We start from the raw sequence: 20,833 nt of genomic DNA, 5'->3' as shown, positions 1-20,833 counted from the left end.
AAAAATACTGCCTTTCAAAACATTTAAAACGGCTAAAATTATACAGATTTCAATATGTACCCCATATGTTGAATACTTACAACTTGACTGGGGCATATAGAGGTTTTGTTTCAAATAATACTTATTTGGTGTTCAATAATTTGTATTTAGCAGATTGAATGCTCCATATATTATCTCAAAAAATCCTTTGGGAATGTGCATAATAAATTCTGAGCTCTCTAGAGGAAACAGAAACAGCATATTGAATCTGGTCAACTGCTTTTCATTTCCACAGTCTCCCTTGCCCTTCTACAATGAGTCCCAAAGAAGTTATCTTCTCAACAGGTGCAATTGTTTCAAAAGTTTTACAATACTATGAAATGAGCTGCTTCAGCAACCTGGGCTCACATTGCCATCTTGTGGACTCTGTTGCCCAAACAAATTCCTTTCTTGATTACTCCACTTTAGTTGTTAGGAAGGCAGAACCAAACCCTCAGTCTTGACCAATTCTATATGAATGCCTTTTCTAGCTTTTTAATACACACTTAAGAATTTTGTTTTGCTGTGCTTGTTGGTTTAGAAAGGGTAGTCAATGTACAGATCATCCTGTTTTTATATTTCGTCATTTCCTTAATATTGATCCACTTTGGAATTGCATCATTAAGTAAATACAATGAATCATATGGATCCCTTTAGGAGCAGCACAAGTGGATGCAGATGTTCAGTGCAGCTAAGATATACCTGCATTGCATATTTACCTTCACACACTAGGCTCAGTTTTTTCTTGGTCACGTATTTTGTAAACCTGGGGATAGAGTAAGGTTCACATCTTCTCTTTCAATGATCTCATTTAGAGTTGCAGAAGGGAAACTATAGCTTTCTTTAGCTGCCCTAACTAATATATTGCATTCCCTGAAGCTTAGCTGATGGCTGGTAAATGTGAGACGGAGTGGGCAAGGTTCCCTGGGATGACTGTCCCAGCTCAGTTGGGCATATTGTCAGCTTTCCTGGGTGAACCAGACAGAAACCAAGACCACATGAACTATATCTACTTTATTGTAAGGCTACATTGACAGAATCTCACACGTCTGAAGGTGCAGACTTCTTGTTGCCATTGTATCTGCCTGAACAATTAGGGCATGACCTTCCTAAGGTTCTTCCTCTGATTGTTAATCCACTGGGGGTCCTGCCTCTCTTATTGTTTCCTAGGTAGCATCTCTTCTTGTCTCTCAAGGTCATCCACACATTCCATTACACATATAAAAGCTTCAGTAAGCAAATGCAGAGAATTCTGTGCCATTGGCAGCTAGCCATTTCTGTAAGTATGCCACAAGTCAGAAACAAGAAATTATCTAATTTCAATGTGCAGTTTTCATCATGCCTTGAAATACTTTAGCTTGCAATTATATTCAGCATGAGAAAATAAGGAGGACAGCACTGGGGAAATAGTTTTAATTTTGCCTAGCCTTTCTTTATTTGTACCTAACTTCAACTGAAACATAGCCTGGCAACCTTTTTTTCCTACCACATTCCCATGACATTGCCTTTATCTCACTCCTAGCCCATGAGTCATCCTTTGTTAAAGTAGCATTTTCTTCCTTATTCTAGCAAAAGCATCAATCAGATGTATAAAAACTCTTTGAATTTATCTCCATTATATTGGAAATCAGATGGCTGGTGATGACTTGGGTACAAAGGCAATAATAGGATTGCCAATGAAAGCAATAAATTTCATGCCATGAAATTTAAAAATGGGTAACAACTCAGTGATAGGAAATGGTCTCTTGTCAGCCTATAGGTCATCCTATTCTTATTCAACAATACAGCAAATTCTGTATTGAATGAATTCCTGTAGAATTCATGATGTAGGTTGGTGCCCTGGGTTCTCCATTGGACTTTATGTTGGCTGTAATTTCAGATTACAATCCAACAAAGATGAACAGCTAAGGAAATCTCTTCTGTTTCTAATGACCACCTTGCTGGAGATGGCACAAGCTGAAATTATAGCTTGTTGTATTTTCTAATTATCATTCTTTTCCTGAATCTATCTACAGTATTATTTACTACAATGGACAACTTTTAGAGCCTCCTATATTTGCACAGTCAAAATTTCATGCCAAAAACTACAATAATTCTTGGGGCCCATTTCAGTTGGATTTCAAACCAGGGTACAGTATTGAGACATTTGTTGCACTTGTTATGACCTCTGGTGGAAATGGGATGAGGATGGTGTTTCCATCCTTATGCGTCTTCATTTCTTAGCAACCTTGGATAATGTTGACCACAGTATCCTTCTGAACTGGTTGTTAATGTCTGGGGGGGGCACTTTGTTGCAGTGCCTCTTCTCCATCAGTGGTCAGTTCTAGTAGGGGGAGATTGCACTTGCATCCCCTCATGCATGAGGGGCCTCAGGGCAAGATTCTTGCTTCTTCTGTTTAACATCTCTTTGAATACACTCAGTAAGGTGATCTGAAGGTAAAGGTTCAGGCACCAGTATATCCCAAAGGTGCTTTTTTTTCAAAAAGGCAATTGAACTTTCTTAATTTTTTTTATTGAAAACATTTTGCTTCCCATCCAAGAAACTTTTTCAGTTCTGACTGAATGGTGGGGAAAGGAAGGATTTATATTCTTTGCAGTCATCTGGCCATTAGCACTGGTTGTTTTTATATTTATATCTTGATTTGTATTTTTTGCAGCATCTGTTTGTTACATTCTTTGCAGTCATCAACCAGAATCTGATGAGAAGTGTAACGTTTTCAAGAAAAAAAATAAGAAAGTCCAGTTGCCTTTAAAAAAAACACATTTGGGGCAACCATGACCTGGATTATTGAGAATCTCCATCACCAATAAGTTTATGACACCCATCTCAACCACAGGCTGTGCAGGTGAAGGGAGGAACAGAGTGGCTGTGGTTGTTTGGGCCTCTGGTTCTGAGATGTTTTCATCTTTGGTCTTGGATGGAGTTGCACATGTAATTTAAGGGTCGTGCTATACACATAATTACTGCTTAAAGAGTAGGTGACATCTGTGGCCAGGAGACATTTTGTATAACTCCATCTTGGTGCCAGCTGTGCCCTTTTCTTTATCAGAATACCCTTCAGATGATTACTCATGTCCTAGTCGCCTTATGACTGGACTATTGCAATGTGCTGTAAATGAGGCTGCCCTTGAAGAGATTCAGAAACTACAATTAGTTCACTATTCAAAGATCCAGGTAGTAAAGGAGGCTTATAACTATGCTCATGTGCATTCATAGTTTCCAAGTTGTATACGTTACGTTGGCTTGAATTGAGTGCAATTCCAGATATTGATCATCACTAAAGCCCATTATGGCATAGGATTAGGTTACTCAAAGTAGCACCTGTCTCCAATTGTTTCTGCTCATCCAGTATGATTGCAGTGTGTGCATGCTCTGGTCCCTTCAGTTAAATGTCATATTACAAATCAAGGAAGTGTGTCTTTTCTCACGAATGAAGGCAAATGTGTTTTTTTCTATTGCAATTCATCTGTCCTGGAACAACTTCTTCCTGGAGATACATCAGAAGCCATCAATTCCCTGGCCACAGCCCGGTGCTGCTGCGCAGGGTGTGTTGGGAGCAAGGGTGTGTTGGGAACCAGGCCGTGCAGGCGGCAGGTGAGCATGCGAGCATGTGAAGCTGAATTTGTGCAAGTGGCGCACACATGCATGAAACCACCAGTCCACACAGCCGGAAAGCTTGAGGACTGCTGCTTTAAATGGTCCACAAATCTCTGAAAACCTGGATCTTCTCCCAGATCTAGTGTCAAGATGTTTGCAAAGACCCTGTTGAATTTTTTTCTTGGGCATTTTTAAATATGTTTTTTTTTCTGGCTGGACATGTTTCTTTTTTAAAATTATGCTTTTTTTGGTTGCCCAAATAGCCTCCACTTAGTTCTCCTGGTCTGGATTACAGGTGGTTCTTATATATTAAATAGCAACTACAATTAAGACTGGTAACTCGTTTGCTAAGTGCCTGGTCACTAGATGGAAAATTAAAGCACTGCAATAGCCTTCATCCTTACTTCCCCTTAAAAAATTAAGTGCAGCATAGTCAATAACCAAACAAATCATGACTGTGACTTGCAATTTTACTTCTAGCTTAACGATTAACTCTGCTCGTCACAAGCCAGTTGAAATGCATGTTGATGGTGATCACATGATCCTGTGACGATTGTAAATGCAAGAATTGGTAGTAAAAGGGTTTTTTTTCCACCATATCTGCTAACACAATTTAAGGCATGAGGCAGTCAGTGACTACCTGTGACATTGTACAGGTAGTCCTTGATTTACAAGAGTTTGTTTAGTGACCGTTTAAAGTTACAAGGCACTGAAAAAAGTGACTTATGATTATTTTTCACATTTATGACCATTGCAGAATCCCCATGGTCACCTAATCTAATTTTGAATGCTTGGTAACTGACTCACATTTATGATAGTTGCAGTGTCCCAGTGTCACATGATCACCCTTTGCAACATTCTGACAAGCAAAGTCAATGGGAAAGCCAGATTCATTCAATAATGGTGTTATTAATTTAACAACTGCAGTGATTCACTTAACAAATGTGGAAAAGTCATAAAATGGGGCAAAACTAATTTAACAAATGTCTCATTTTGTTGTGGATTTAATAAGACAAACACAACTTTTAGATTAATCAGAGACAGATTTTATATATTGCGCAATAGGTTCAAGGCTCTGTGTCATTACATTAATTTCGCAACATAAATTTGGGGCTTCATTGTGGTCATAAATTGAGGACTACCTGCATTAAATAAAGCAAGGCTCTATTTAAAAAAAAAGGACATCAGAAGACGTTAATTAGCAGAATGAACTGAAAATGGGATAAAAAGGGAAACACTTCTAAGAAGCTGGGAAGTAATGAATGAATGCCACAAGCTTCACTTATCCTTGCTCTTTTGGCAATTATATTATGGTGGGTAGTCAGCCACATGATTAGACTGGATTTGGCGGTTTTTTTTTAATTTGCCTATCCCACTCCTCAGACAATGAAAGGGGACAGCCATCCGCATATCATCCAGTGGTTAATGCTTTAATGCATGCACATTGCTGGCGAAACGGTTTCTCAATCTCCCGCCCACCAATCTCTTTGGGGAGTTATGTGAGCCCACCACACCCAGGATGCGCCGGCTGATAATTCCCGGCGTTGCTATCTCTGCAGACGCATACAGCTATCTTGGAGGGAAGCGTATAGGCGGCCCTACACCTCTTAGTCCAAACCCACCACGACCTATTCCCTGCTTAGCCACTCGGCATATGCTAGACAGATAGCGGCACTCGTCTCTCAGAGCGCATGCCCCAAGGGGGTGAAGAGCGTCCGAAATGTCGCCGCGCATGCGCCGCTCGGACGATCGCTCCAGGAACGACCGCGTCACTGCCTCATCTGCGACTGACTCGACCGAAACAAGGTCGGTAAAAGGGAAGCAGGCCACCGACGGCGAAGGAACGAAATCTGGCAACCGCGGGCCTATCAAACCTTACTTCTCCCACGTGGGGTTAAGATAAGGCGGGATCTTTTCTTCGATTGCTTCCCGGAGCCAGCCAATCCGCGTTGGGATCATCCAAATGAGCGAGGCAGCTTCTGTCCCAGTGGCCAGTTCTCGATCGCCGCTGACCAATCAGGAGGAGCTGCGCAGGATTCTCGCGCTGAGGCGGTTGGAAGAGGCCGTTTCCCTGGCGCCCTTCCCCCACCCTACTTCTCCTCCTGTCGTGCCACCGACGGTTGGGCAGACTCGCGGCTTTTTGCCCGCCCCTTTCGGATTTGGCTCTGTCGTTGGAACCGGAGTTGAATTGCCATGAGCGAGGGCGGTGAGGACCGGGGCCCCCCATCCCCTAAGCAGCGGCGCTTAGACCCGGCTTGTCAACTGCAGAAGGAAACGGAGGCAGCCCAAGCTCTGGCCGAAATGACGGCTTGGGGCGGCGGGAGCTTTGAAATCCTCAACCAGCAGGAGGCGCACGGAAGCTCCGCAGCGAAATCGAGGAGCCTGGAAACGGCCGGCCAGCAGGGGGGGCGCGAAACCGGCCCTGAGGTCGGGGAGCGAAGCGCTTCGGCGGGGCAGGGTTTAGAGACTCGGTACGGCCGAGCCAAGGGAGATGGGGAGGCGTCCTCCGACGAGGACCAAGGAAGCGCAGCGGGGGGCGTGGAACCGGCCAGGCCGAAGCGGAGGAACGCGGAAGCCGCCGTCGGTGCGAGCGACGACTATGAGGATGGCCGGGAAACCAAGAGAAAGAGGAAGGATGCCAAGGAGAGGCGCAGGGCTGCTGAGGTAGCAGCTGAAGCGGCGGAGGACGAGTGCTCCGTCATTTCGGTGGGGGAGGAAGAGGAGGACGACGATGACGACGACGAGGAGGAAGAAGAGGAGGAGGAAGAGGGAGGAAAACAGCAACCCACTCGCAAAACCGAGCAGTACTTGGAAGCCCTGGAGGCTGTGCAGCTGGAACTGGAAGCTGTAAATCAGCAGGCCAACCGTGCCTTTGCCCAGCTCAAAGCAAAGTTCAGTCACATGCGGCGCCCACATCTGGAGCGACGCAACATCATCATCCAAAACATCCCCGGTTTCTGGGTCACTGCTGTATCCTATCTTTGCTACTAGCTGTTGGGAAAGGGTTGCTAGAAATGGGAGGGAAATATAGTACTGTCCAGTAGTGCAAAGAAGGTGAAGAACATTTTGAAGCTCTGTTATGCTGAGTTGGTCATTGATCCATGTAGCAATGGGTTAATGCCACATCCTTCCTTTGTAAAATATTTCATTAGGGGCAACACTCAAGGAAATAACTGGGGAAGGTAAAATATGTGGAGTTTGGGTTCTTTCGTGGCAGAGCGTACTTTAGTACATGGCAATGCTGCATATAGGTTTAGAATATCTGTTTGCATTATATGTGTATCCTGCCCTCTTTCTGAAAAGTTTAGAATAGTTTGAATGTTCTTTTTCTCCTTGACATTAACTTTGCAGTTTCTCAACCATCCTCAGCTTTCAGCCATGATCAATGACCGAGATGAAGACATTTTGAGCTATATGACTAATCTGCAGGTGATTTCAACAAAGTTGTGCTTATTTTTATGTAGTGTATATTGGAGGTGGTGACCCTTTTGAGAGCTGTATGCAATGAAATTTCATTTTAACGTATACCAATTAGTGTACATTTAAAGACAAAATTAGTCTAAGTCTAGAAACTAGCTTGAAATTGAATTTATCAATGAAAGCAATTAAATTGCTGTTGACATTTCTGAATTCTTTCCTGTTGAAAGTCCCCATAGTGAACTAAGTAAGGGTGGTAATAAAAAGTACCTTGCTACTCTGTCAGTGTAGGCTTTTCCAGTAGTATTAATCCAGTGGTGATGAACTCTCAGGCTAATAAGCTGTAGTGTGATTATTTGCATCCAGACACTGTGGCAGTACCTTGCTAATGTTATGATTATGGTGTTCTTTGATATGTAGGTTGTGGATTTCACCCATGCAAAGTCAGGCTGCAAGATAAAGTTCTACTTCAGCAGCAATCCCTATTTCCAGAATGAGGTCATTGTGAAGGAGTTCCAGTGTGGTTCCTCTGGTATGCACAAAGGGACAGAGTTTTGAGGGATGAAAGGTCATATTTGACATGCATTTCTTTACAGCTGTATGGTTTTTTCCCCATCCTTTCCAGGGAGATTAGTTTCTCATTCTACACCAATTCGCTGGTGGCGTGGCCAGGATCCACTAGCTCATGGCCAGAAGAACTTTGAAATGAGCCGCAGCTTCTTCAGTTGGTTCTGTGACCATAGCTTTCCTGCAGGAGATCGCATTGCTGAGGTGGGACTATACTGCCATTGATGGGAACTTGCTCCCCAAATGTTGCTCAAGCCTCAGCATCCACCATTGTCAGCACTGGTGGACCACACCCTCTAAAATGTTTGTTGCATCAGTATGCCCTTTTAGCTGTCACACTCTTCTGTTTTCTCTAGATCATTAAAGAAGACCTGTGGCCCAATCCACTTCAGTACTACCTGATGGGGGAAGGTGGTGAAAATGGTGAAGAAGACAGGTAAGAATCAGGCAGTTACTTGGTTCCTTGTTATGGAGATTATAGTATGAGTGATACTTTTGGCAAGAATCTAAGCCTGCCATTGTGTGTGGATATAGATTTTTGTCTAGGTTTGTGGCAGCAGGACGTAGGAGGAGAGAACTAAAGAGACGTAGGAGAAGTGGACTTCATGAAGACAGGGCTTCGTGGTATACAGCTGGGAAGTCCGCAGAAGATGATAGATAAATGGTGATACACTCCCTCCTTCCCTTATGTTTAGTGAGACAGAAAATGGTGATGACTTTGTTGTGATTGTGGATGATGATGGCGAAGATGAGGAAGATGGGGTGGCAGATGTCCATGAGATCATAGATGAAGAAGAGACTGGACAAGGTAAGTAATGGTGAAATGCAACTGCTCCTCATAAAATGATATAGCCTTTGGATCTGAAATACAGAATAATTATGAGTCATCCAGAGTTTGTTATAAGATGGGCAGCTATATAAATGTTTAAATAAGTAAATAAGTACATGCTGATACAGGTAGTCCTTGACTTATAACCACAATTGAGCCCAAATTTCCATTGCTAACAGACAGTTGTTAAGTGAGTTTTGCTCCATTTTATGACCTTTCTTGCCACAGTTATAAAGTGAATCACTGCAGTTATTAGTAACACGGTTGTTAAATGAATCTGGTTTCCCCGTTGGCTTTGCTTGTCAGAAGGTTCCAAAAGGTGATCAATAACACCAGGGTACTGCAACTGTCATAAATACATGCCAGTTGCCAACTGGCCAAATTTTGATCACGTGACCATGGAGATACTGCAACGGTCGTAACGGTCATAAGTTACTGTTTTCAGTGCCATTGTAATTTCAGACTATCACTAAACAAATGGTTGTAAGTTGAGGACTAGCTGTACTTCGCTGTTCATTCCTAAAGGTTCAGAGCAGCTAACAATCAGGGACATCATAAAAGGAACCTCTCAATAAAAATTATACATTTATAGCAAAGGTGGGCAACTATGGCCCTTTTATGACTTGTGGACTTCAATTCCTAGAATTCCTGAGCTAACATGGCTGGCTCAGGAATTCTGGGAGTTGAAGTCCACAAGTCATAAAAGGGCCATAGTTGCCCACCCGATTTATAGAAAAATAAGAAAAATCTCAACACCACAAGAAATAAGAAAAAAACATACAAAATCATATGCCCATAAATGTATTTCTATACTGTATTCAAAGCATGTCTTCATCCTGGGCTAAATGGGAAAGCCAGGTCTTAACAATTTTCCTGAAATCCAGAAAGTGTAGAGCCGATCTCTGTAGGCAAGGAATTTTAAATTGTGGGAACAGTGACTAAAATGCCCATTTGCCAGGTTTCATCATATAGCAATCTGAAATAGAGATGGTGATGGTCATTCACCATCGATGGAAGATCTTAAAGGTGACAGTCAGCACCTTGAATCCCACCAGAAGCTAATTGGCACCAATGCAGGCCCTGAAGCAGTGTGGTCACTGAGGTATAATGAATGATAAATACCTGCATAGGTTGCTGCATTTTGCTTTTGAAAATGCTTTTCAAAGCCTCATGTAGCATGCATTACAATAATCCAAAGTAGAGGTGACTGGGGCAATGGGTGACAGAGCAATTTGCCCTAATTGGGCAATAGCCTTCCCTTTCATAGTTGTCACCAGCTACTTGAGCAAAAGCTTTGAGTTCAGTAGGACTACCAATTTGCCCCCCATCTCTGAGCAGGAATTCATAGTCTAATTCAGAGCCAAAGATGATGATGTCCTGAAGTCATTGGCCTACAGACTCAAAGTTGTTCCCGCTATGAAGAATTCAGTTAGAGTCCATTCCTTTCTTGAGAAATTTTAAACACTAAATCAGCACTTCTATGGCATCTGTTTGATGATATCTGTATATAACTAGGCAACAGATACCTAATCTTTCAGTAAATGACCTCTCCCAACAGTTTCATGTAGATTAAAGGAAAGTGGGGAGAAGAAAGGGTCTAAGGTGTTTCACAGGAGAGACTTCCAAGCAGATTTTCTTCCACTTCACTGACTGGAATCAACCTTATTAGAAAAGAAGAACACCACTGAAGAACAATGTCTCTCCACCAGATGCCCCCCACCCCAAAATATCCCTCAGAGCCAGCCCAGAAGGATACCATGATTGATGGTATCAAAAGCCACTGAGAAATAAAGGAGGATCAGGAGGTTGTATTCCTTCAATCCCAGATCCAGATGATCCATTTCCTTGAGGATCTTTTGAAGTTGCAGTGTTATATTTTATAGTGCAGGTCTTGGGATTCCGTCAATTAAATATTGGAAACATGGGTAAAGGAGTATTTTTCATCAGCTGCTTCAAATATTGACATATCTTATTTACTAACACAGGTGAAGTGGTGGAAGAGGTATTAAGTGGCCAAGAAGATGATATTGCTGGATCCAAGTCCTCCCGAGAGGAGCCAGATGGGAAGGATTCCGAGGTGGAAGAAGATGGCTAGATTAGCTTATAAAAGAACAGTGTGTCTGGTTGGACTTTCCTATGGGGACCTCAGTGGCACTTTGATGCTGACCAATTGCACTTGGACATGGCAAAAGATGGAGTGTATCAGCAGCGGTCACATAGATTATTTTGTATCTTTATTTATTGTATTGACTGCATTTCTCTCTCTGCCCTTTTGGGGGCACTGTGTGCAAGCACCCCCTTAATTGTTTGATGCTTAGCATCTTCTCCTACCTGCCTGTGTGGGGGCTGTACGCTTATTTGCCCTGTCCCCTGGTGGCTACTCAGGGTCTTGTCTGCCCAGAGGCCTTTTTAAAACAGCTCAGGGTTTCCTTTTTCCATTCAGCATTATTAAGCTGCTGGCTTTTCGCACCTTCCCTGAACTTCTGCTTATAAGGATTCTACTCCCCCTGTATATATTTTAGCTTTAGTCTGCCTGCTAGCGGCCGACCAGTGCCTCATGCCATCAAAACATAATCCCAGCCTTGCTTTTCCCACATTGAGGGTCGGGCCTAACCAATTGGGACTCATCCATTGCCAATGCAGGGCTCTGCCATTCAAACTGACTTTGTAATAGCTCGTTAAATGGCAACCTTGCACCCATTGGCTTAGCTGAAGCAATAATAGCTCTGGTTGCACAGTATTTTCCTTGGGGTTGTTAATGCAAGGAAAAGGGCTGTGATGATGGCTTATTCTTGTGTTTGATACTTTCTCCAATGCTTCAGTACATGAAAGCAATGGCAAGATGTTTCTAGCAACAACGTGTATATGTGATTTTATGCTCCGGTGTACTTTATGTATAACTGCAGACAATTTCCTAGCAATGTTCCTAAAGCATCATACCCAGTTGGATTTGCCCATTCCCTATACCCCACAGAGGCTGTTCTATGCAATGCTACTGATATTTGTAGAAAGGCAACCATTTTCCTTGGCTGATTTTTTTGTATATTTCGTATCAGGACTTTGTACTTTTTTTTATTATAAAAAAAGCACTTAATGTACAAAGCGCTTTCCAATTTGGCGTGTGACTGTTTTATTTTGGACATCTATAGCCTCATATTCTGTGCTCATAATGCATATGTAAGTGAGGGTATACAGACAAATTATACTATATATGCTTTTCTCTGTAACAGTTTTGTTTCTGTTCAGGAGAACTGGCATGGAGTAAATAGTGAAGGAAGAATATGAGTTACAAAAGAAAAAAGTGAATATGAAATTTTGCGTTACAGGTAGTCCTCACTTACCTAGTGCAATTGGGATCAGCAACTCTGATGGTAAACAACATCATCACTAAGTGAAACATCATATCCATAACGGATTTAGGATGTCACTTCCCATTCAGTTGTTAAAGCAAAGCAATGTTGGTTTTAAGAATAGCTGCATCAAAGCAACTTGCAATTTTACTGTTGGTTTCTCAATTGACTACTTGTTATAAGCTAGTTGCAAAGCGCACCAATGTCAATCACAAGACAGTGGGACACTGACAATTGTACATACCCTCCCCCCAGTTGTGCAACTCCCAAGTTTTGATCACATGACTGCAGGCACAGTGCAACAGTTAAATGACTGGTCATAAAATTATTTTTTTAGCGCTGTTGTAAATTTGTACAATTGCTAAATAGGGCAGTTGTTAAGCATAGTCTACTTGTATAACTAAATTTTTTTCTTCTGAGCTGTTGGTAATCCATGCTGATATGTTTTTACAATTCAATACTTAACTAAAAAATCTAAACTTATTGCAAACTTATAATTGCAAAACACCAGGAAGTTTGATGGTAAAAAAAATAGTAAATTCTAGAACAGTACTTTTTAAAAAGAAATATTCATTGAGAAATGCATACCTCGTGTAAAAAGTCAGGACATGATAACTTTCTTAGAAATGGTTCAATGTGGCCTTTTTTATGGAGTAAATTGCATTTAGCATCTTTAAGTGGAGGGATAATACAATCATTCCTGAGCATCAGACTAAATATGCTTGCATGTTTTTGATGTGTGGAGATAGGTGTGGAGACAGGTTCATTAGGATGAACTATTGTATCTTCAATTTCTCATAGAGATGCTAGTATTTCAAGTATATGAGAAGGCTGGTATTAGGAAGCATTTAAACATGCAGTCTTTTTTGTGTGTGTTCTGAAGTGATTCAACTTGGAAAGACGGTTCCGTTGGTTTTTTTCCCTAGGAAAAAAGTAGAGCAACTGAGCATATGTAATATATCCTGAAAAATACATCTTGACTGCTTGAAAATTCAAAAATTGGTTACAAAGCAAAATAATAAATTTACTCTTCTCCATAGCTTGAAATACACTTTTCCCATTTGAAAGGTTGTCTTTTATAATTTGTGTTAATACAATTTATGAATAGTTTTGTTTTTAAGCATGTGTGTTGGAGCTTCATAGCTAGTGAATAATTAAGTGCATTTATTATTGGAACATCCTGTTCTCCATAATGGTTTATTTCATTTTAACTTTACACATACCTGACTAGAAAAATTTATTGTTACTATATCAATGATAGATACTATAGCTTACCAATTCAAATTTGGCAGCTGTCATTCATACATCTATATTTCCTGAAATCTGTTACATAGATCAAACTCATGGTAAATGAAATCTGCAGCCATCACACTACTTCATGAATGAGTTATAAATTTTGCCAGTTGCTAATAGCACAGTGACTGATTAGATGTACCTGGTTTTACTTTGGGTTAAGCTAGAGAGTTTGATGGAATAGGAGAATAAAATGGTACAAAACACACAGTCCACACAAACAACTTAAAGCAAATTGGAAAGAAAAACTTCTGTGTTGCTAGTAAGTGATACAATTTGTCTGGATGGATACCTCCTCTATTGTGATCCAGATCCAACTAATGATTTTATTTACGGTCTCCTATATAAGTTGCATATAAGTAACATTTAGAAGCAAATATTGATTTCCAGAGTCAGTTGAATTTCCATATTTTCTGTCCTTTTTATGTTCTTTCATAGCCATCAGCCTAACTAATTGTATATATTAGCAACTTTGACTATGGATTTTTTTTTTAATGTGGTAAATTTACAACATTGTAAAATTGATAACCAAGTTGTTTATCTTAACACTAAACCTAGTAATTTCTACAACCCTTAGTCATTCTCTTTCCCTCTTTCCAACTGAGCAAATTAGAGAGTGAATATTGCTACTAAATACCTAATTTTACAAGGAGTCATGAAGCAAAACTGAAAAAAATCTTATTTAGATTTATACTACATTAAATATGTCAATATACATTTTTATAAAGTTTTACATACATTTTTCTTAAAAGTTTAATACCATCCTTCCCAACTCCTGAATTTCCATAATTCCAAAATTTAATGTCTCATGCTTCCTCACAGAGCTGGAAGATATCAGAATGGGAAATATACTTGCATAAATCTGAATTTGCTACTAAGAGCATGTTTGACATTTATAGGTAATCTTGACTCCCTGATATCTAATGTAAAATGGGGCTACAAATGCATGCTCATTGGACAAGCAATAGGACCACCTAAATATATTAAAAGTAAGCCATGGCTTCTATGTTAACTTTAGCCAAAAGCTAAATATTGGGCATTAATACTGCTGAGAAAAATAATACAATTGAATGAAAATATTTACACATCCATAATTTTGGGTTCATGGAGAGTGACTTGTATGTAAGCTCCACTCCTGGTTACTTTTTTGGGCACATCTATGTGGTTTTCTTGGCACCAATATACACGTAGATTGCCACTACCTTTTTATAGAGTGTTTTTATTTTTTTACTTTTTAGTTTAGCTTTGTAGTTTTCCAGCCAAATACCTAACTGCTCTCGATTTGTCAGAATAGGTTCACTTCATCAGCATAACCACCTACCTGATTCAGAGTACTTAAAAGTCTCTAATTTTACACACTCACCCCAGGGAGCGATTGAGTTTAGCTGAATACTGTCGCAACTCTCTCTTAGAGGCACTCTTGCCAAAAAAAAAAAAAAACAAACAGCATCCTAATGCTGTCTATGTAAGATTGCGCTCTAACGTCCTGAACCAGGATGAAAATGGCCCTTTTGCCGAATGAAGAGGTTCTTCAACGAGCTCTGACTTGACATAGACGTGTGGATAAAACCAAAGAAGAACAGGTTTCTGTGGCTAAAGGTAGGATTTAGTACGAGGACCAAACTTGAGGACTTAACGTACCACCTCCTTATCATCAACCAACTCTCACCGCCGTTTCCGTCTCCGCTTCTCTAGGAGGCGGGGCTTGAAAGTTGACCCTTTGCAGAGCAGCATGGCGGCAGCATTGAGGACCCTGAAGGTAATAAATAGGCAATACCATGTGGGACGCCGCGACTGCACTTGGGCATGGAGTTGTGGGGGGGGACGGAGGGGATCCATGTTAATACCACGGAAGATCGCGGTAGGGAACGAGAAATTAGGGGAGACCCCCACCATCACCGTCATCGAGCAAGAGAAAGGGACCAGAGGGATAAATTCCCTGTCTTGGGTGGCGGAAAGGAGGATCTGAAAAAAACATTCCATTTTAGAATTCGGAGTTTTTTATGTACCGGTAATTATCCTAAGAAATAATGTACTGGAGTAGGAAATACAGTACAATCAAAGCAAATGCAATACATACGTCATAGATCAGTTTCAACTGTATTAGAATTTCAAGCATTTTTCCTAATCTAGCAAACGGTTAATATTTAATCAGATCATACGTTGTCCAGAGATGCTTTTCCAAAAGATAACTGGCCTTTCTTGGTATTTTCTTTGAAAACGTTTCGCTTCTTGGATGAGAAACCAAACCAAGAAAAGTCTAGCTGCCTTAGAAAAGCATTTTTGAGACAACCATGACCTGGATAATTGAGAATCTCCGTAGATCAAATAATGCCACTGCCAAGAAGTGTTCTTCCAGCTGAATACATATTTGGTAAAACATATGGAAGAAACCTTCTCTGATATCTTTCTGAAAGTTATGTTTTTCTGCCCTTTAACTGTTGGCAGGCTGAACAAATGCAAATAAAAGCAGACTCCCCACTCCCTCAAGGGGTTATGGAGTTAGCTTTTGTTTCTCATACGGACAGATGCGAGACAGTTTTGCTGAGAAAATAGTCATTTTACAAACTGACCACTTTTCTGTACTAAACTTGTCCAGGATGAATCTCTTTTCCCAAATGGTCAGATGAGGCAATTCTGTTACCATTGTTGCCTGGAGAAAAAGATCCAGGGCAGAGGAGGGGAGAAAGGACTTGAGACTCATTACTCTTGCTTTTCTCTAAAGCAAAGAAACTAGAAGAAAGAGGAAATTTTTCTTTGGGAAATATTGGACTGCCTTTTATACTGAGGGAAGTCTCGAGGCAGTTACCTAGTTATGAGAAGCATGGGATTGTATTGCATTACCAATCGTACTGCCTATCAAGTCTGTAGTTATTTTGTTTCTTTATTTGTATCCCACCTTTTATTTTTACAAATAACTCACGGTGGCAAACATATCCAACACATTTTCCTTCTCCTATTTTCTCCACAACAATACCCCTGTGAGATAGTAATCTTATTATTTTCTTTACCCACCAGGGCATGGTTGGCTTTGTGACCGGTGGGGCTTCTGGACTGGGCCGTGCCACAGTGGAACGATTAATACAACAGGGAGGCAGTGCTGTGATTGTGGACCTGCCAACATCTGATGGCGAAAGCGTGGCCAAATCACTGGGAGACAGATGCATCTTTACTCCAGCTGATGTAAAGTTTATTTGATGGGGAGCTGGGGCTTTCTCCCCAGGTGTGAGTAGGGATGTGGAAAAAGAATGTAACAGCACACCTGGATCATACTCTCAAAACTGTCTTTATTCAGGTGACATCAGAGTTAGATGTGAAGGCTGCACTCACCACAGCAAAGGAGAAATTTGGACATGTAGATATGGGAGTGAACTGTGCTGGGATTGCAGTGGCATTCAAGACATACAATGTGCATAAAGATCATTGTCATAGTTTGGAGGACTTCCATAGAGTCATCAATGTGAGTATGTTGTGAGACAGACACCTTAGCTCGTTATACATTTGTTTGATCTTATTCCAAGTACTTCCAATTTATTATTTTTAAAATTAACATGGCTGCCTTAACAATAAAAAACAACACAGAGATAATCATCAACTAAGGTAAAAATAGAACCAACACAAAGATTGTATGGCCTCTGCCACACATTGGGATTCTCAAGCTCAGTGACAAAACCATGCCTTGCTATAGGCAAGTAGGGTTGGGACCAGTGTGCTCTCTGGGGGGGATGATCTTCCAAAGGATGGGTACCATAAGAGAATAAAGTCTCTTTCTGGGCCCTGCCAGATAGTGCTCCTTAATAGACAGAACATGTATCTCCTGCCAGACCTAATGGGGGGAAGCAATCTTGGCAGGAAGGACTTAGATAACTTATCAGTTAAATTGCTTTAAAATTGTTGTAGTACTCCTCTTCAGGACGTTAGCCAACTAGTATGCTGTTAGCCAACTAGTATGCTGTTTTTTATGCCCTTTCACCACCCAATTCTTAGCTCCTCTCTACTTCTTATCACCTGAGCAAGTTTACTGGGGGTTTTAATAGTTTTTAAAGCTCCAGTACATTTTTTAATCCAGGTTTTGTCTTGAGAATATTTTGCCTTCTCCCAAACCTGCAAATTCCTCCTCCTTGGATGTGGATGCTTTCATAATAGCTATGTAAACATTGGCAGAATTGACTATTCTGTTAGAGGACCATTCAGAACAAAAGCATAGTATTTAATTGGCCACTAGTTTCTTCTGTTGTGCTGATGCAATGATCTTGCTTGGCAGTGCTGGCTTGGGTGAGGGAAACATAATCAAGATTTTAAGTTCTTGGATTTCATTTGTGTTTTTCAGGTCAATGTTGTTGGGACATTCAATGTGATTCGTCTAGTTGCAAGTGTGATGAGTAAAAACGAGCCAAACTCAGATGGACAGAGAGGAGTAATTATCAACACTGCCAGCGTGGCTGCCTATGATGGCCAGGTAAATCCTAAAATAAACTTTCTTTAATCAGGGGTAGCTTCATTGGCAAAGGCCATAATTTAAATAGAATGAGTATAGATGAACGCGTCAATGTTCTTACAATACAGGAGCATTAAAGTATGGCTGCTTCAGAAACCAGATTTTGGGGAGGGGGCAAAATAATTGATCATATCAATATAGCAAGAGAGTTAACCATTAATTCAATTAAGTGACCTTCTAGACCTGAAGGACAATAGAACAGTTGGGCTGGGGGAGAAGGTATAATATGGCTTATGCTCCTTGGTGTGGAGTGTCAGCATGCCATGCCTCATGTGATTTTTAAATGCCACCTGCATTAAACCTACATTTGAAGTTAGTTGGCCCCAGCACTTTTATTTCCAGTTCACTCTTTCTTGCCATTTCTTTTCCTTTGGCTCTCCTTAACTCCAGCAACTTTATCGCAATGCTGTTTGGCATTCCAATCAGAACTTTCCTTCTATGTTTCAAAATACACTTCCTCTGCTTATGACCATTTGTTCAGCAACTGCTCAGAGTTATAATGGGGCTGAACAAAGGGACTTACAACTGGTCTCAAAAATTACAGCTGTTTATAGCCGCTGCAGTCATGTTATCAAAATTCAGGAGTTTGGCAGATTGCCTGCACTTATGATTACAGGGGCAATTCAGCTCCTCCTACCCATCTTTCTTCCTCCCATCTGCCCTTTTGGCCCCTTGCACTCTGCAGCCCTTAATGTCCTAACTGATTTTTGCTATCTTCTTTCTCCCACTATTGACTCACCTTGGCCCTTCACAAGGCAGCTGCTGGCCACATTCTTCCCCAGGTTGTGCATAGCAGTTTCCTGACGAGACCTGGGAAAGACTGGGACATGGCCAGCAGCTGTCTTGGAAAAGGCCAGGTTAGGCAGGCCTCACCAGTGTCACCAGGAGTAAGAAGAGGTGTTGAAAGTTAGCTGGGTGGTAGAGTGCAGGATGGTAAGGGCGACTGAAGCTGGGACTCAGCTGGGGCAGCTGCAGCTTCCCAGGACAGCAAGAAGCCCCTTTATATCATGCTGCTGGACTTGGCTGGGTGTTGTGCTGTAGCTCAGGGGTTTCTTCTTTTTGACATGACCCCATGGCATGTGAATAAGTCACTTTCAGCTGCATTATTGGGGCTGGGCTTTGCACTGTGTTGTATCATAGGAGCTTCTTGCATCCCCAGAGCTGTGTGTACCAAGTGTCTTGGAGTTGCAGTGTATTCTTTTCCCAGCTTCCCTATGTTCACATCCATGCCTTCATGCATGCTGCATCCTCTTTTCCCCGGCCTCTGACCTTGTATTGTACTGCAAAATCTCCCCCCAACTCTTGCATGGCTTGTGCTGGGCATCCCAGAGCCTCTCCCATTCTCCCGTGGCATCCCCATGCACCTTACTTGGAACTCTACCTCCTACTTAACAACCAGCACATCTGGAGTTATAACAACCATGACGCCAAGAATTGCTGTAGTTAACCCTGGCGATCAATAGGGTGACAGATGTTGCAGCCAGATCACCCTCACATCCATAGATAAGCAACATGATCATGTGATGCTATACTTTATGACCACATCACTTAGCAACATAAATTCCAAGCCCAAATGTGGCCGTAAATTGAGGACGATCTGTATGCTCTTAGCAAGTGAGTATGTTTTATTATGTCATTTTGAGGTAATTAAGCCCTTTTTTCGTTATGCAGGTGGGACAGGCTGCCTATTCGGCTTCCAAAGGAGGCATTGTATCAATGACCCTGCCCATCGCCCGAGATCTTGCCCCTCTTGGCATTCGTGTTGTTACCATTGCACCAGGTAACCAAAACCACCCTGAATCTAAACCGTAGGAGAGAAAAGTCAACCTTTTAAAAGGTGTTCAGTCCTAAAATGGCAGGACCATCTGCATATGACCTTGTGCTTCCTCAAACACTTAAGCCTTACGGTTATGTAATAGATTATGCAGACTTACGTTTTCATAATCAAGTTTGACCGTTTCACTAATTTACTTTATTTTGTTCATTTAGTAGTTCAAAGGATTCCTCAGCAATCCCTTATCAGATCTCAGACTTCAGCAGTGCATGGCACAAGATTATTAGGAAACTGAACTCCATACTTAACTCCTAGAGCACACAGTACATTATGGGCTACTGCTTAATAGGAGTGACAAGGTGTAGGACCAGGAGGAGCAGACCTGAGCGGCTTTTGTTTCTTCCAGGGCTCTTTGAGACACCTCTACTGGGGACACTTCCTGAAAAAGTTCGGACATTCCTGTCACGACAGGTGCCTTTCCCAAGTCGCCTTGGGGCTCCAGAAGAATATGCTCATCTGGTACAATGCATAGCGGAGAATCCTATGCTAAATGGTGAAGTAATACGGCTTGACGGGGCTATCCGAATGCAGCCCTGAGCCATAGCCCAAGCCTGCGAGAAAAAAAAGGATGTTCTCCTTGGATCATAATCACAGAACTGAAATCAAGGTTGGCAAAAGAAATGATTAACATCTGACTCTAAATAAATCACTGACCAGATATTGTTCTTTTCTTTCACTTGCTGTATAAGCTCCCCCTGACCCCCACACCCCCATTACTAGCAGCCATACTGAAAGCTATACATTTTATGCATCTCCAATTTCTTTTAACAGACTTCCCCTAATTCTGAAAAACAGAGACAATTGTTTCTGGCTAAGGTCACATATTATGATTATTCTGATTTATTTAATCATGGTTTATCAAACCATAAATGTTCAGGTATTGATAAAAGGCTTTGTTGTAAACCATGGTTTGCAGTTGTTGATTGCAAAAATAACCATATAACTTGAACACGTAAATCTTTTGGGGTCATGGTGTCTATCTTCTCTCACTGCATTTCTGTATTTTGGCAACCCAGACCTACTTCTTTGTGTGTGTGTGTGTGTGTGTGTGTGTGTGAGTGTGAGAGAGAGAGAGGGAGAGGGAGAGGGAGAGAGAGAGAGAGATCTCCCCCCCCGCATACTTCTTAATGTATTTTAAAGCAGGGAATGAGATGATATAGTCAGCTGGTGCCATCGCTGATTATTGGGGGCAAATCATTGGCCCCCACAGAAAGGGCTTGCAACTTGGGCGTCCTCCTGGATTCACAGCTGTCTTTAGAAGAGCACTTGACGGCCGTGACCGGGAGGATTTTTCATCAGGTTCGCCTGATCCGCCAGTTGCGTCCCTTTCTAGATCGGGACTCCTTACGCACGGTCACTCATGCCCTCGTCACCTCCCGTCTGGACTATTGCAATGCTTTCTACATGGGGCTCCCCTTGAGGAGCACTT

General features: G+C 41.6%; 2 protein-coding genes across 4 annotated transcripts; both read left to right on the top strand.

Annotated features, from left to right (window-relative positions):
- The first annotated feature begins 5,113 nt into the window (after nt 1-5,113).
- Nucleotides 5,114-11,542, top strand: TSPYL2 (TSPY like 2). 2 transcript variants are annotated; one of them, XM_034434272.3, is made up of 7 exons: nt 5,114-6,586; nt 6,968-7,045; nt 7,454-7,565; nt 7,659-7,804; nt 7,957-8,036; nt 8,296-8,408; nt 10,415-11,542. In XM_034434272.3, the coding sequence occupies exons 1-7, from the start codon at nt 5,810-5,812 to the stop codon at nt 10,522-10,524; spliced, it is 1,416 nt and encodes a 471-aa protein (XP_034290163.2). In that variant the 5' UTR covers nt 5,114-5,809; the 3' UTR covers nt 10,525-11,542. The 2 variants fall into 2 exon arrangements, 1 of the variants encoding a protein (XP_034290163.2); XR_015732827.1 differs by having other exon boundaries at nt 5,217-6,586; nt 8,135-8,408.
- A 3,156-nt stretch (nt 11,543-14,698) lies between these two features.
- On the top strand, nt 14,699-20,062 carry HSD17B10 (hydroxysteroid 17-beta dehydrogenase 10). 2 transcript variants are annotated; one of them, XM_034434275.3, is made up of 6 exons: nt 14,699-14,831; nt 16,091-16,255; nt 16,368-16,532; nt 17,403-17,531; nt 19,242-19,350; nt 19,751-20,062. In XM_034434275.3, exons 1-6 carry the CDS (start codon nt 14,805-14,807, stop codon nt 19,939-19,941), a joined length of 786 nt encoding a protein of 261 aa, XP_034290166.2. In that variant the 5' UTR covers nt 14,699-14,804; the 3' UTR covers nt 19,942-20,062. The 2 variants fall into 2 exon arrangements, with proteins under 2 accessions (XP_034290166.2, XP_034290168.2); XM_034434277.3 differs by lacking the exon at nt 14,699-14,831 and adding an exon at nt 14,936-15,083.
- Nucleotides 20,063-20,833: the final 771 nt, after the last annotated feature.

The sequence above is a fragment of the Pantherophis guttatus genome, chromosome 2 (assembly GCF_059756535.1).
Source record: "Pantherophis guttatus breed Tessera chromosome 2, ASM5975653v1, whole genome shotgun sequence".
Lineage (NCBI taxonomy): Eukaryota > Metazoa > Chordata > Lepidosauria > Squamata > Colubridae > Pantherophis > Pantherophis guttatus.
Note: the sequence above shows the minus strand (reverse complement) of the source record. Positions and strands in the feature narration are given on the sequence as shown.